This window comes from Gadus morhua, chromosome 18 (genome assembly GCF_902167405.1).
Source record: "Gadus morhua chromosome 18, gadMor3.0, whole genome shotgun sequence".
Taxonomy (NCBI): Eukaryota; Metazoa; Chordata; class Actinopteri; order Gadiformes; family Gadidae; genus Gadus; species Gadus morhua.
Genome location: NC_044065.1, coordinates 9,399,700 through 9,414,333, shown reverse-complemented (window position 1 = coordinate 9,414,333; position 14,634 = coordinate 9,399,700). Strand labels below are relative to the sequence as shown.

The 14,634-nt window shown below is 49.2% G+C and overlaps 1 protein-coding gene across 2 annotated transcripts in view; it reads left to right on the top strand.

Moving 5' to 3' along the window:
* Positions 1-14,634, top strand: part of LOC115531718 (uncharacterized) — a 63,443-nt gene that overhangs the window by 40,125 nt on the left and 8,684 nt on the right. For both annotated transcript variants that reach the window (XM_030341117.1, XM_030341118.1), the window contains exons 11-13: positions 5,275-5,318; positions 10,938-11,149; positions 11,752-11,822. In XM_030341117.1, coding sequence (XP_030196977.1) covers positions 5,275-5,318; positions 10,938-11,149; positions 11,752-11,822 — 327 coding nt within the window. The remainder of the gene's footprint in view (positions 1-5,274; positions 5,319-10,937; positions 11,150-11,751; positions 11,823-14,634) is intronic.

Here is a 14,634-nt window from a genome sequence, read left to right as displayed (position 1 = left end):
GAGCCAGTCCTCCTCAACAGCCAGAGCGAGGGAACGGCAGTGAGGATGAGATAGAGAGAGGCAGAGAATCACCGGAGACGAAGCAAAAAGGGGGGCTGAAAAGATTCCCGGAGAAGATGAAAGCTGCCTCTCTAGATTTTTTTATCTCCGCTGCCTCCCTGCGCACCCACACCGACGCCCACCGCATGTGCAAAACGGCAAGTGTTTAAAAAAAAAAAAAGAGAAACCGGGCTGGAAGCACGGCAATTCGGAGGAGACATCGATGGGGAAGTGCTAAAAGGAGAAGTGGATCACAGCGGGGGAGGATGGAGTAACCCATGGCAACGGAGCCGTAAACACAGACGTTGAACCAGGGGAGCAGGTGGATCGGACTTGTGCTCTCCACCGTGGAGGACCGCGGCCGGAAAGAAGAAAAACGATGTCACCGTGACAGTCGGCGCGGTCACTTGAACACAAACCGGTATCCATCTTACAGCCCGGGCAGCGTGCTGGAGGACACGGGACCCCCGCCTTGCCGCGTGCCGGCTTCTCCTTCCACGCTCCTTTTTTGTTTGCCTTCGTATTTCAGCTCCTCAGCTGACTCTGGGCGACCCATGTTGCTCTCACTACTACTAAATTATTTTAGTTTGGTGTCTCCGACGTAGTGACGCATTTGAGAGCACTCTTTGAGATCCCTTGTCTTGAGTAGGCGGTGGGCGGTGTTTGTCCCTCTTTGGTTGACTCCATCCCCGGCTGTTTCTGTTGTGTGTGTGTGTGTGTGTGTGTGTGTAGTTTGTATTGTTCTGGTTTACTGTGTGGCTTCATATACGGGCAACGCTTTTGGCGCTGTCATTTAACCTCCCCATTTCCCTCCTTTTGCACCCATCTGTTTTGTGCTCGGAGTCTGTCGACACATTGGGCAAAGTGTTGCATGCCATCTGTTACTCTGTGAATGTGCACGTGTGTGTATATACATTTGGATGTTCATCCCTGTGCCTGGAGTGGTTCGCTACCTCTCGGCTGTCATTAAAAGGGGGTCATCTGGTCCTGAAGCCTAGGCTGAAGGGGAAGGCGTCCTTATAGGGCTTGCAGGGTTCAGTGTATCCTACTCGTGTCGACTGCTACTCAAAGGAAGTTAGACTTCGCGGGGCACAGCGTTCACTCACTTTCTGCATCCCTCGTGAGGACGACGTTTGGATTTATTCCCTCATCTGACAATTGAACAGTCCTGCTGTGTTCCAGTCACCTGTGGCAGAAAGACACCCGTCATTCCCGACTCTCCTGTCCTGGATCATCAGCCCCTTCGCGCCCCTTCGCGTCACTGTCACTCCCGTCCATCTATAATACATTGCCGTCTGCTCAATTATTCACCACCAGGTGGGCAGTCTGCGGCTGCACTCCAGCCGCTGAGTGGGACTTTTCAGACGAAGCCGCTGGGAGTTACTCGCCAGCTGTCAGCACGCCACACGGGTTCAGTGACTGGCAGGCAGGAGCCGGATGACATGTCCTCTCTTGCTTTCTGTTAGTCCCCTCCTCCCCGTCCTCCCTGTCCTCCCCGTCAACCGCCAGCGCCGTGCCTCAGTACCGGGCGCGGACCCGCGGCCCAACCTTGGATTAAACCGGGCGTAATAAACCAGCCTAAATAAAGCCCCCTTTTTCTCAGTCTCTGTGTTTGTTTTGTTTTTTGTAATCGCGTTACCGTTGAGTCACGCCTCGCACTCTTCACTTGGAGCATAAGTGGCTGAAGTGCCGGCGTTCCAGTGCCGACTGAGAGGGACAGAGTCAGCGCTCTGCGCGCTCCCCCCCCCCCCCCCCCCCCCCCCCCCCCCTCACCACACCACCACCCACCCCCACCCACCCCCTGCGCCTCATTCATTCTGACAATGATCGGCGTCAACAGCCTGCACTCCGCCGGGCGCCTGCGCTCACGCTCCCTCTGCTCGGTGCGCTACGGACGAGACTTCCGGATGATGGACCCGTTTCGCTACCCCCGGACGCCGCGCTCCCGCTCCCTCAAACCCCTGGTGTTCCCAGACCTCCTGGGAAAGGCCCAGGACGGACAGAATCACCCTCAGGCCCGCAAGAGAAAGAAGGTACTGTATGTTTATGAACAGCGCCGCCAACACCATCGCATAGGCTGGTCCCGTCTTAAGACGAGAACAAAAGAGGCTTGCGCTGTAGCAGGGCGAACCTCAACTCGGGATGTTTCTCCCTGCGTTGCAGTAGGCTGCTGATGTTTTCTCACAAAGGGAGCACAGACGACGCCGTGGCATGAATCCATACCATCGTTTTTCACCACAATTTTTTTTCTATCCAATCAATGCAACGTCAATGAAATATCTTTCTGCTTTGTACATCCGTCAGTGTTTCGACTGCGGTTGGATTGTGGTAGATGTTGGCGTAAAAAACCACGAGGACATTGGGTGAACAGTTTCTTTTTTTGAATGTGTTAAATCTGGCCCATTGCGCCTGTTTGCTGGGTTGCTCTACTTAAGGAGAACAGGCACACTTATTACTTGGCACAGCATGAATGGAGAGGTTGATGTAGGCGAGTGTCTCGACAGCAGGCCATGTTGACCACACCGCTCTCTGGTACAGTATGTGTAATGGGGTCGCCACAGGGGTACCGGTGCGGCATTTTGGGGCTACGACTGACGTTAATGAAACGGGCGACAAACAACCATGCGTCTCATGGGGCACTGAAGCACAAGGAAGCGCGGTACGGAGCTCCGATTGATTCAAGCCCCTTCCTCGCCTTTACATCAGCCGGGCCCCCCCCCCCCAGGTCTGTAGTAGATTACTCCCTATTGACAGAGCTCTTTGGGGTCATTACAAGACCCTTTTGACAGACGCTTTTTACAGTTGCTATTAACTGTCCTGTGACATATTATGCATGTTAACAAATTTGACCCTATGGGCGTACGATCACAGATAGAACATGTATTTTGTACACCTTTTTCCAAATCATGCTGGTTTCCAACGGCTCAATTGTTCAATTAAATTGGTCAATTTGAGTTTGAGGAAGAGCAGATATTGATATTGCCTTTTATTCTTTTAATTTTTTTTTTTTTCAATTCAGAATGAACTCGATCTCCTTGTGGAACAGCAGATTAATACCCTTTTAGCCCTAACAAGTTCACGCTCAAATGTGGCCGCTGACCAGATTTGTACAACGGATAATGGGCGGTGGTTTCAAAGCAGCTCCCTGCTGCTTTCCAGCACACTCACTCTCTGCAGGAGAAGCAAGGCCTACGTATTTACTCATAATAATATGATATATTTATATGCACCAGCATAAGCTCACAACACACTTGGAGATGCCAGATTATACATCACACATCGATAGACCATTATGGGAACTAAAACCAAAGGGGGATGATTGTGGCTCATTGCCGGCAAATATTCCCTTTGCTCTGGCAATCCGAGTAAAGTGCACTACTGGGCTCAGTTTCAAAGGAAAACTTTAGCAAATTAGCCTGATTAGACACACTGCAAGAAAAGCCCCTCCCGTTTCAAATCACATTTCAACCAACCAAAAAACCATAACCCAAAGTAATCACATGTTGAACAGTTCCCATTAACACTGTGGCATTTAAATAGCCAAAAACCCATCCGCCACTTCTCCACCAGCCATTCTCAATCAGTAGAGGACTCCGCTCTCTCGCTCCCCAGATGGCTGGAGCGTCACTGGTGAGAAAGACACAGGGCTGGGTGTGAGTCTGCGCTTTTGTCGACACTGAATGGCGTGGCAATGAACTGTCCGCAAGTGTCCTTTCAATCTCCCCTACTGTCACCGAGGCACCAGTGCGTGATGGTCACACCTTCCCTATCTCTCGCTCCCGCCCCCTCGCTCTCTCGCTCACTCCTTCTTCTATAGTCTTAAGGCTTAGTAATGGTTCCACATTGACGCAGCGTAAGGGGAATTACGCACCCATTACGTCCTTGCGACCCTCCCTGCGTCCACTGCAAGGGCCTGACGTGCGCCTCCCAAAAATGTTAGCCTTGCGTCGAGGTAAGGGCAAGGGCTGTGATTGATCTGCTAACTAAAACCTGACGTAAACCCGGCGCAGAACCCAAACAGGTTCACTACTGCGTCGAAGCGTCGGCGTGGTCATTGTGTTGCGTCGACGTGGAACCATAACTGAGCCTTTAGTAGAAGTTGTAGACAGAGTGGACCATATCACATGCCTGTCCTCCAAATGCCTCGTGGCACACAGGGCCTTGGACCATATCACAGACAGCAGAATATCCCATAGTCCCTCTGAGGGTGGATGAGTTTGTGTGTGTGTGTGTTTGGGGAGAGATTTAAATATGTCTAAATGGCTTGGCTACCACTACAAATGCTACGTTCCAGTGTCGCATGTTCCCCAAGTCTGGTGCGGTTCCCTGAGAAGAAACCAAAGACATGCAGCAATGCCATCCTTGCCTCCCCCCGTATTGATTTTCTTTAAAACGTATTGTTATGGTGTTATACAACAATTATACATTCTCTATTGGTTTATGGATCTTTTATTTTGGTCTGTTTATGGTTGTGTGGGGTCTGCTTACTGTCTGTTTATCGGACTGAATGGTGGACTGGCTAGAGAATGAACCTTCATGACAGAGGTGTAATGGTAGAGTCAAACACAGTATCTCATGAAGTTAATTATGGGCAATAGCATACCCATAAACATATGTATACATAGACCCTGCATTGGCCTTCCGGATTGCTTGGTTGTTGTTTACAGGCCAGTCCTCGCCTCTCCAATATGGCGAAATAATATGACATAATCGCAGCAACCGAAGCACTCGAAGCAGTCACGGCAGCATCTGTATATATATTCCCATGAGCATGCCTACAGACCCATCATTAACTAAATGAGCAGCACCTGCTTTTGCTACCATTCCCCTTCTATTACACCTCTGTGATAAGTAAGGGATAAGGAACAGCGCGCCGGTCATTATTGCAAAATACACCCAGACAGGATGACAAAGCATCCATAACGTCTTTTCTTCATTGCAAATGACTGCTTAACAGAAATAATTGACCAATCGAAATCGAGTATTCAACTAAGCTGTGTAATAAGGCCAATATGCATTCCAAGGTACATTTTAAAGCACGGATGGAGAATGGCATAACCCCAGCAAAGAGGTATTTGTGCCACAATGGCACTTGGGTGGGACAATGGCGCTTTTTCCCCGAGCAGCCATATTGGTTCTATCTGAATGTGCAAACTGGGAACTCCCTGTTGAAGGTGTGCTGGCTGCGATGTTTAAGTATCGTGTCTAACTGCAGGGTTTTTTTTTCTTCTCCAGGCCCTATACAACGCCATCAAGAATCAGAAGCTACAATGGACACTGTGAGTATTCTCCCTAGTGTCTACTGTCCCTACCTGTTCTCTTACCAACTCCTCCAATCACACACTGGCTTCTTCACTATCTCGCTTATCTCACCGTTCCATCTCTCTCGGTCTCTCTGTCTCTTGGTCTCTCTCTCTTACTCTCACTCTCACTCTCCCAAATACACGCATTGAAAAGGGGAGATTCTGCAGAATCAGAGATAGCAGAGTGCACTTATGGATTAGCTTATTAGCAGCCCTATTAAAGCTAAGGTAGGCAGTTTGGCTACTTTCAGTTGGCTACTTTCAAACTCAATCTGAACGGAGTAAGCTAGTGTTTGAAAGTAGCCAACTGAACAAATCCCTTCAAAGCCACTCCCCCAAAACCCATGACTAGCTCGCTAGCTTTAGCAATAGTTCTGCTTGACCTGGTGGAGGATTCCAGTCACGTGCAGTTAGTGCACAGGCATGTAATGAATGAAATGAAGGGCTTATTCCTGGCCTGCAACAGCCACAGGTACCTTTCTTTTTTTGGCAGAGCATATGATATATTTATTGCTGCCGTGATGTAAAAATTATTTCACCAAATATTTTATAAAAACAATGGCTCTGAAATAAATCACCTACCCTAACTTTAATGACGTAGGAGTCGCCTGGCTTGTGATGAAAACATTACTGTGTCAAGGGTTGCTATTCTGGAATAGGCGCTCCAAAGGGCTGCTGTGATGCCAATTAAGTCACTAGCTTTCCAAGCTTTGTTGCCATAGCTACGGCACCATGGATACGACTCTGTTGCTGCCGCATCGCACTCCACACGCTTCTCCTAGATCTCTTTCGCGAGAGCAAACACATGCGTGCGTTGGTTACACACACACCCCGACACACTCTAGCACACATACGCACACTCACCTGTACACACAAATGCCTGAATATCTGCACGCACTAGATACAGGCACACTAGCAGACATACCTTGACGGAAAGCAAAACATGAGAGGGAGGTGGGAGAGGAGGAGGGAACCAGGTCTGTTTAAAAGGGCTCCTGCATGACGATGTGACCGCATCCTCCCACTACACTCGCAAAAATAGCAGCAATGCTGTGGGAGAGTAGACGGCAAAAATAAGCGGTCAGAGGAGCAGATCCAGGAGGAGGAGATCCACCCGGGGGAGGGGGAGGAGGAGGAGGAGGGGGTGGATGGGAGGGTTCGCTCATCATCTCTCCACGCATCTCCAAGGAAACGGAGGAACACACGGATACAAACACACACACACTCTCTCAGGTGGCATTTGTGTAGTTAATGTGTTGCCCTGACTAAAGGGATTCCGTTACCTGAACTTAAGAACCAGCAGACACCGAGTACGATTTTGGGATATTGGAATATATATATATATATATATATATATATATATATATATATATATATATATTATATAATTCATTTATGTTAATAGCTATATGCTACTTACCCGGTAAGGATGTTATATGATTGATAACATTGTTGTATGGTCTGGCTCAGGTTAAACCTTGTGTGTGTGTGTGTGTGTGTGTGTGTGTGTGTGTGTGTGTGTGTGTGTGTGTGTGTGTGTGTGTGTGTGTGTGTGTGTGTGTGTGTGTGTGTGTGAGAAAAAGAGAAACCAGTGGTGTTACTTCACACCCCCACAGAGGCAGACGCACGTGGCCACTCAGCGGTGGAGCTGGATGCACCCACATGCTCCGCAATCATAGATCAACGTGCAATCACATAGTCCTGTGTGTGCGAGCAAATATCTTATATGTTTGTGTGTACAGAATGTGTTTGTGTGGAAAGACAATATACACAAGTGGGGGTAGAGAGAGAGAGAGAGAGAGAGAGAGAGAGAGAGAGAGAGAGAGAGAGAGAGAGAGAGAGAGAGAGAGAGAGAGAGAGAGAGAGAGAGAGAGAGAGAGAGAGAGAGAGAGAGAGAGAGAGAGAGAGAGAGAGAGAGAGAGGTTAAGTGATGGTTGTGATGGTCATGAAGGAGCCGAGAGAAGGATAAAGAGCGCTCAAGCCCCTAAAGAGAGAGAGAGGGAGCGAGGGAAAGGGGATGGCCAGGCGGGCCCAGCTGCTCCATTATTCTCTTTTAAACTGCTAATCCCTCTCGTCCTGCCTCAGCGGCTCTAAGCAGCCCACCCTTGCCTTTGTCTGTGGCCATCTCCCCTCACCTTGTGCAGCCCAACCTTTGTTGTGGTTGTTCTTGGGGGGGTGGGGGGGAAGTCTCTATGAAGTCTCTATGGACTCTTTTCTTTTTTCTTTTATAAAAGCAGATTACGGTGCTGTTATTAGACGTTACTGTCCCGTCCTCAGTGAACCTTCTAGACCAAAACCGTAATCCATTATAGGTTAAAACAATTGAAATAGAAAATAAATAATGTTCATTTTCGTTGGCTACGAAATGCTTTGTCATCATAAATGGAAGGACTGAATGGAATGGGAAAACGAATGACGGATGAAAGACATGCAGATAGGTGCCCTCTTTCACATGAGTACCTGTGTGATGTATTTGTTTGTTTGTGGCCGTTCTTCCATGTGCCAGACACAGGTGAGCTTCAGCGTTCATGCCTCAGTTAGCTGGCTGGCAGCGCAGCGACATGAGCACACAGGCCACCCCCTCTCCCCTGCTGGTCGGGTACCCAGCAGCCCCCCCTCCCTCTCAACTCCATGGCTGATGTGCCCCCTACTTCCAAACCGCTCCTATACCATCCCTGCCTCTCCTCTCCTCTCCTGCCTCACTTCTCCTCTCTGTGCCTCTCATTACCTTGCCTCTCCTCCTCTCCTCTCCTCGCCCCTCCTCTCCTCCTCAATTAACTTTGATCATTGTCCCTCTCCCTTATCTTCCCGTTGAATCCTTTGTCTCCTCCTTCCCCCCCCCCCACCCCCCCCCCCTGCTATAGACCGCCTTGCTCACACACTCTGGCCAGCGAAGACCGGTCCCGTTTGTTTCCATTGTCTGCCTTTGTTTTCCCTCCCTCATCTCCTTCTCGCTCCCGGTTTCCCGCTCTCCATCCGTCTCTGCCTCTCCTCCATCCATCCCCCCCCGCTCTAGCTCCTACTCTACTTTGTCCGTGCAGATTGGGTACCAGGCAGCCTGGCAGTTACCAGGCAACAGGCTAGGGCTGTGCACATGCTCAGATGCTCTCTCTCTCTCTCTCTCTTTCTCTCTCTCTCTCTCTCTCTCTCTCTCTCTCTCTCTCTCTCTCTCTCTCTCTCTCTCTCTCTCTCTCTCTCTCTCTCTCTCTCTCTCTCTCTCTCTTCCCCCCCCCCCCCCCTGCTTCTATCTATCTTCTCACTCCTCCTCTCTGCTTCTCTTGACTGGATCTCTCTCTCTCTGACTGCATCTCTCTCTCTCTGTCTGTGTGTGTGGTAGATGTTAGTTATGTTGATGTTGTTATGATGTTAGCGGTTAACAGTAGTTATGTACTGTGGGTAACTCCGATCTCTGTGGTGGTGTAGGTGGTGAGAGGGGCGGGGTCAGCAGCATCCCTCTGTTTGCTATTTTCGGGCTGAACTTTTACATGGCTGACGCCTGATGAGGTAACACATGAAAATGGTTGACTTACCACGCTGCGCTGATGTACAGAGGTCAGGTGTAGCAGCAACTCCCCCTGACAGCATCTGTAGAATAGACGATGGAGATGCGATGAGTGCCTAGCAGGAGATATCTGTGTACGCTCTATCTGTATACAATTTTAGATTGTGGTGCTACCGCATGAATAGTTTTGTGAAGAGACGGCATGCACCACGCACGCACGCACACACACGTATACAGCAAGTGACAGATGCCAACGAACAGACACACATGCACACAATCAGTGAGTGCGCCGTTAGTCAACAGGAGCGCTGAGATTTCTTAGGGAACAGGTGTTCCTCATCAGAATCCTCCGGTATCGCTGCTGAAGTCCTCTAATGAGAGATTCACACAAACGCCGTTAACTGTCGAAAATGGTGCAAAAAAACGTTGTTAAAACTCACATGTGTGTTACGTGTGCCTTATCATGTGCATACCCTTGCTGTGGAAGGTGAAATCCTGGCTTTATTAAGGCGCTCGTTTTATTTCTCATATCTTAAAGGCTGGGGGGTCGGCTTAGCTCAGGAGTTAGAGCGGGTTGACTTGTGACCGGAAGGCTAGTTCGATCCCCGGCTCGAGATGTCCCTGAGCAGGTCCCCTAATCCGATGAGCTGGCTGTCGCCTTGCACGGTTGACTCCGCCGTGAATGTGTGTATAAATCGCTTTGGATAAAAGCGTCTGCTCAATTTAAATGTATGGTTGGTGTGGAAATTCCGGTCACATCCCGACAGCAATCAACAAATCAAATGCTCGGACCAAAGGTATAAATGTGTGTCCGTCGCAGGCCTACAATCATTTAATTTGGCCCGGATTAAATTATTGTGATGGCCTGAAAGTTGACCCGCCTACCTGACTACCTGTTTGCACTTTGCACGTGCAAACATTTTGTATGTGCACTCATTTTGTATGACTGGAGTCTTCCCAAAAGGAAGTCTGAACTGCAGCCCAAGTTAGCAAGCTGGTCACTGGTTTCGGTGGCTTGGCTTCAATGGATGCCTGTGATCTTTTTCAGTTGGATACTTTCAAAGATCAAGCTTGCCATGGCTTGTGTCTGCAAATAACCTACCCTAACTTTAAGTGCGTGTGTTAAGAACAACAATAGAGATGGGGGGGGGGAGAGAGAGAGAGGGAGGTAGGGGGGGAGGGGGGAGATAGAGACGTCTGAAGTATATTTCTGAGGAGGCGTTGGTGGCCCCCGGGGGTTCAGCGGGCCCCCGATTTCTCACCTCGGCCACAGGATTGACGCCGAGCTCCCTTGGGGGCGCGCAGTTTCGATCGAGGAGAGAGTGGACCCTTCCCAGGCAGGAAACGAGACAGAGAAACACAAAGACGGCCCAGACTGAGAGGGAAAGAGAGTGTTAGCGGGGGGGGGGGGGGGGGGGGAGAAGGGGGAGAGACAGAAACACTCAAGTCACGCTTTTGAAGACCTAGCTGGGTCGACTCTCTGGTGGCGGGGTATAGCAACAGAAGTTGAGCTTTGTAGAACTCCTTGTTCTGAAGGCGCGCTAGCACGGCGGCCTGAGTGCTACGCAGAGAGTGATTCAACAGTACGTCACACGCCTCCCCCCTCCTGCAAACGGGGCTGTCTCTGCTTCACATGGCTCGTCCTTGGCTGTTGTGTGGCTGGCTCAAGGACACGGTGGGGAGAGGCAGAGGAGCAGGCTGGATGACAGCCATAATGTTGATGATGGTGGTGGTGATGGTGGTAGTGACTATGATGGTGCTGGATGTGATGGCGGTGTCGTGATGATGGTGCTCGACACTGCTGGTTGTAAGTGACGATGATGGTACTGGTGTTGATGGTGGTAGTGGTGTTGGTTGTGATGAAGATGATGATGATGATGAAGATGTTGGTGGTGATGAAGATGGTGATGATGATGGTGCTGGTGGCGATGATACTGCTGCTGGGGTTGGTGTGGGTGGTGATGGTGGTGGTGGTGGTGTTGATGATGATGGTGCTGCCGGTGTTGCTGGGGGTGGTGGTGATGATGGCGGTGGCGGCGGCGGCGATGACGACGGCTAACCCGTGTCCCTCCGCTCCGCTCTCTCCCTCGCAGCGACGAGGAGGAGCTGCGCAAGTCGTTCTCGGAGCTCGGGGACAGCCTCTGCGACTCCACCGCCTCCACCTCGGTGCGGCGCGTGGGCAGCAGCGGGAAGCCCCTGTCGGAGGAGGCGCACCACGCCTCGGCCTCGGCGACCACCGGGGCGCTGCTGTACAAGAACGGCTTCCTGGTGCGCAAGGTGCACGCCGACTCGGACGGCAAGAGAAGTAGGACCTTTATAAGTAGCACTGTTGTTCCCTCTCTGTCTCTTTGCCCCATGCTTACATTCTCAATTCACCATCCGCTAAAAAAGGTCAAACTAATGATGCGCACATGATGTTGTAGGACAATCCGGAGCACAGAAATGTCTACCGTACCAGTTGTAAAGGCTACGGTTATAGTATTCTAAGAGTAATTATTTTTAAAAGATAGATCTTTTTTTTTTTCTTCATATCATTATATTTGTTGAATGTCAATAATCGACATTCAAAGTGTGTAATATAGACCGTGATGTTACTGTATCATTCAAATGGATGGACATCATCCGATGTCCCATGATAGGATCATATGCATATGTAGGATGTGTAAACGCTCTCACAGCAGTGGACCCACTATGTCCTGTACTCTGTGTACTGCAGTGCTTACATGTCTATAAAGAATGTGGTTATGCCACAACCCACGCGTAAACAAAACGCTGTAAAATACAGTAGAAATGGTCTTATTTATTTGTATTAGTAAATGATCAAACTGTCGTTCACACAACTACCGTAACTTTGTATGTAAATGGAACGCAATATCACACACGTGTAACTGATTGATCCATCCATAGCTCCGAGGGGCAAGAGAGGCTGGAAGACGTTCTACGCCATCCTGAAAGGACTCATACTCTACCTACAGAAGGTACGCCCCTCACGATCAGCCTGCTACAGTATATGTCACACACTACTTCACTACCATGCCGTCGTAGGTACGATTAGAGAGTTTTAAAGAGAGGGAGCCGATGAGAACTACGTTTGAATACCAACAACCCAAAGAAGGCAACCCCTCCCTCCCGTTTCATCTGCCATTCAGGACTGTGGCGTTCAAACACTTGTAATCGACAGGCACGATGGGTTCCACAAACCAATCAGGGAAGAGGTGTCCTGACTGGTCAGAAATTAACCAGGACCAGTCTGAAAACTAGATGCTGTGGTTCAGGGGAAGGCGTGCAGTCAAGCCAAGGCAGATATTTCATAGATTATCTCCCCTACTAATAGCTGACGGATGGCGGTGGCACTTCTAATGAATTACACTGGAATTACACATACACGCAGAATTACAATGCAACATTAAAATAGCATTGGCTATACAACTGAACAGAGGCATAATCTACATCTCTCAACGCAAATGCAACATTACTATTAGAGCTATAACTTTTGAGAAAAATTGCAGCTCTCTTTTTTTTATTCATGATGTTAGCTGCGGTGGAGAACACGCGCTATTTGCGGACTATTTCTCTGCTGATCATCACTACGAATGGTAATTGTAAAAAGACACACCGTGTGAAGATATTTTTTCGTTTTGGCAATTAGCCTTGTAATAAGCGGGATAAAATATAGAACGTCGCCGGTCTTTATCGAAAATAATACCCTTCAGGGCGAAGCGCATCTCCGCTGCGCATCGGGGTCCGGTTCGCCCTGTCGGTGCTTATTTTCCCGATAATCACCGGCGTTCTGTACAACATTATCCCTTACATATATCATATAAGTCAAGACCAACATAACAGCGCGAGAGACATACGAACGTACGCTCACCACTTTTGTGAATGCCATATATAGGCCTACAGTAGCTTACATTAAGATTGCATGATAGGAATAGATCTATTCCGATTAGAAATATAATCGGATCAGAAGGGTCCATTTAAATTTTGCTATCTCATGTTAAAATATTATGATATTATGGACAAAATGTTTTAACCTACCGATGGCATGGGGCAACCTGTGTCCGAAGCATTGCAGCCTGGTCCAATCATTCAGAGACGCGGCCTTGACCACGTTCGATCCATTATCTGTAGTGATGCACACTTGGCGTTCTTCTTTAAAACCCCATGACTCAAGCGCTTCCTTGAGTCCTTGTGCTATCTCCTCGGCCGTATGTTCAGAGGGGATGTACGACGTCTGCAAACACCGGCTGCCAAGATTCCAATCGTCCGTTATATAGTGAATGGTCAGGCTGAGGTAAGGCTCCATGGTACGGCTCGACCACAGGTCTGCTGTAGTGGGTGGCGAAGTATTTCAAGTCACACAGCTCTTTTCAACCTTTTCGCGGAGCTCGGCATACAATTTTGGCATCTCTGTTTCTGTAAAGTATTTGCGGCTAGGCACCTCGTATCGTGGATCAATAGCTCTGATCATGGCGTTAAAGCCGCGCCTCTCTACTGCTTGAAAGGGGACCATGTCTTTACACAAGTAAACAATTATGGCCCTTGTAATTTCCATCCATCGCGGGCTCTTCCTATTGTAAGGTGTTCCCTTTGAAAATGATTGTTGGATGGAGGACTGGATCGGTTCCTGCGTTTTTCTTTCCTGCGTTCTTCAGATTTGAGCTTGGGGTTGGCTGCATTGCCTGGCTCTCATGGTATTCACCGATATGTTTCGTTTTGAGGTGGTAAAACAGGTTAGTCGTGTTACCGATCTTAGCCAGAATTGTTGCCCCACACACTCTATAGAGTATAGCTTGCTGCTGCTCGTCGGTCCGCTTAAATCCGAACCAATTCCAAATGATGGAAGTTGCACCTTTCTTTTTCACCAGCTCCTCCGTTTTGCTTTCAGCCATATTTACTTAGATGATGATGCGTTGATGCCGGTTGCAGCTCATGGCTATTCAAATTTCGCGGGTCGCGGATGATGCATGCAGCTGGTCGCAGCTCGTTGCTCTTTTTAAATTTCGCGGGTCGCGGACGATGCGTTGCAGACGGTTGCAGCTCGTGGCACTTTATATTTCGCGGGTCATGGATAGATCGCGTCAAACATGCAATATCGCGATAGAGCAATACAACTAGGATCTCTATCGTAGGCATTTTTTATCGTTTATATCGCGCATTCCTAACACACACACAAACACACACACGCGCCCTCTAGTTACTCAGAGGTGTTTTAAATGGAGGTGGCCTGCTTGCCTCCATTTCCCTGCACACACACATACACTACAACAGGCTTTAGTGTGTCAGGGCCAGCCAGCCGGTCTCTGGCAGGTGGCTGGGGCTGCCATATGGGGCCCCGGATCCTGGCTTTACAAAGCTCTGAACCCTGCCAGCTTCTCAGGCCACCGTCACGCTGACCAAATCAAGTGCGGCAACTGGCAAGACAAAAACAAAACGGCCTCTTTTGTCCGGCACCGGATTCCTCTGGCTCAGATCCAGAGGCTCGTCAAATGAGGCTAAAAAAGAAACGCATCCTGGATAAGGAATAGGTGATTCTGGAAGGCTGCCGATGCTGCGGAGGATAACTGGAGGGGAGCCATTGGACAGCAGGTGTCACCATGTGATACAGTAATGCTTCCACAAGGCCTCTCAATGGGCCTCGTTCATTGAATTGTTATTCAGCCAAAGCTAGTTGAACCTCCTTTACTTGTTGGTGGAGCTGGTAAAGGAGGTGATCGATTGGGAAAATACGAGCGATAGAAGACGCGCTCTCCACTATTGCAGATCCTCGGGCAATAGCTCAAATCCTCA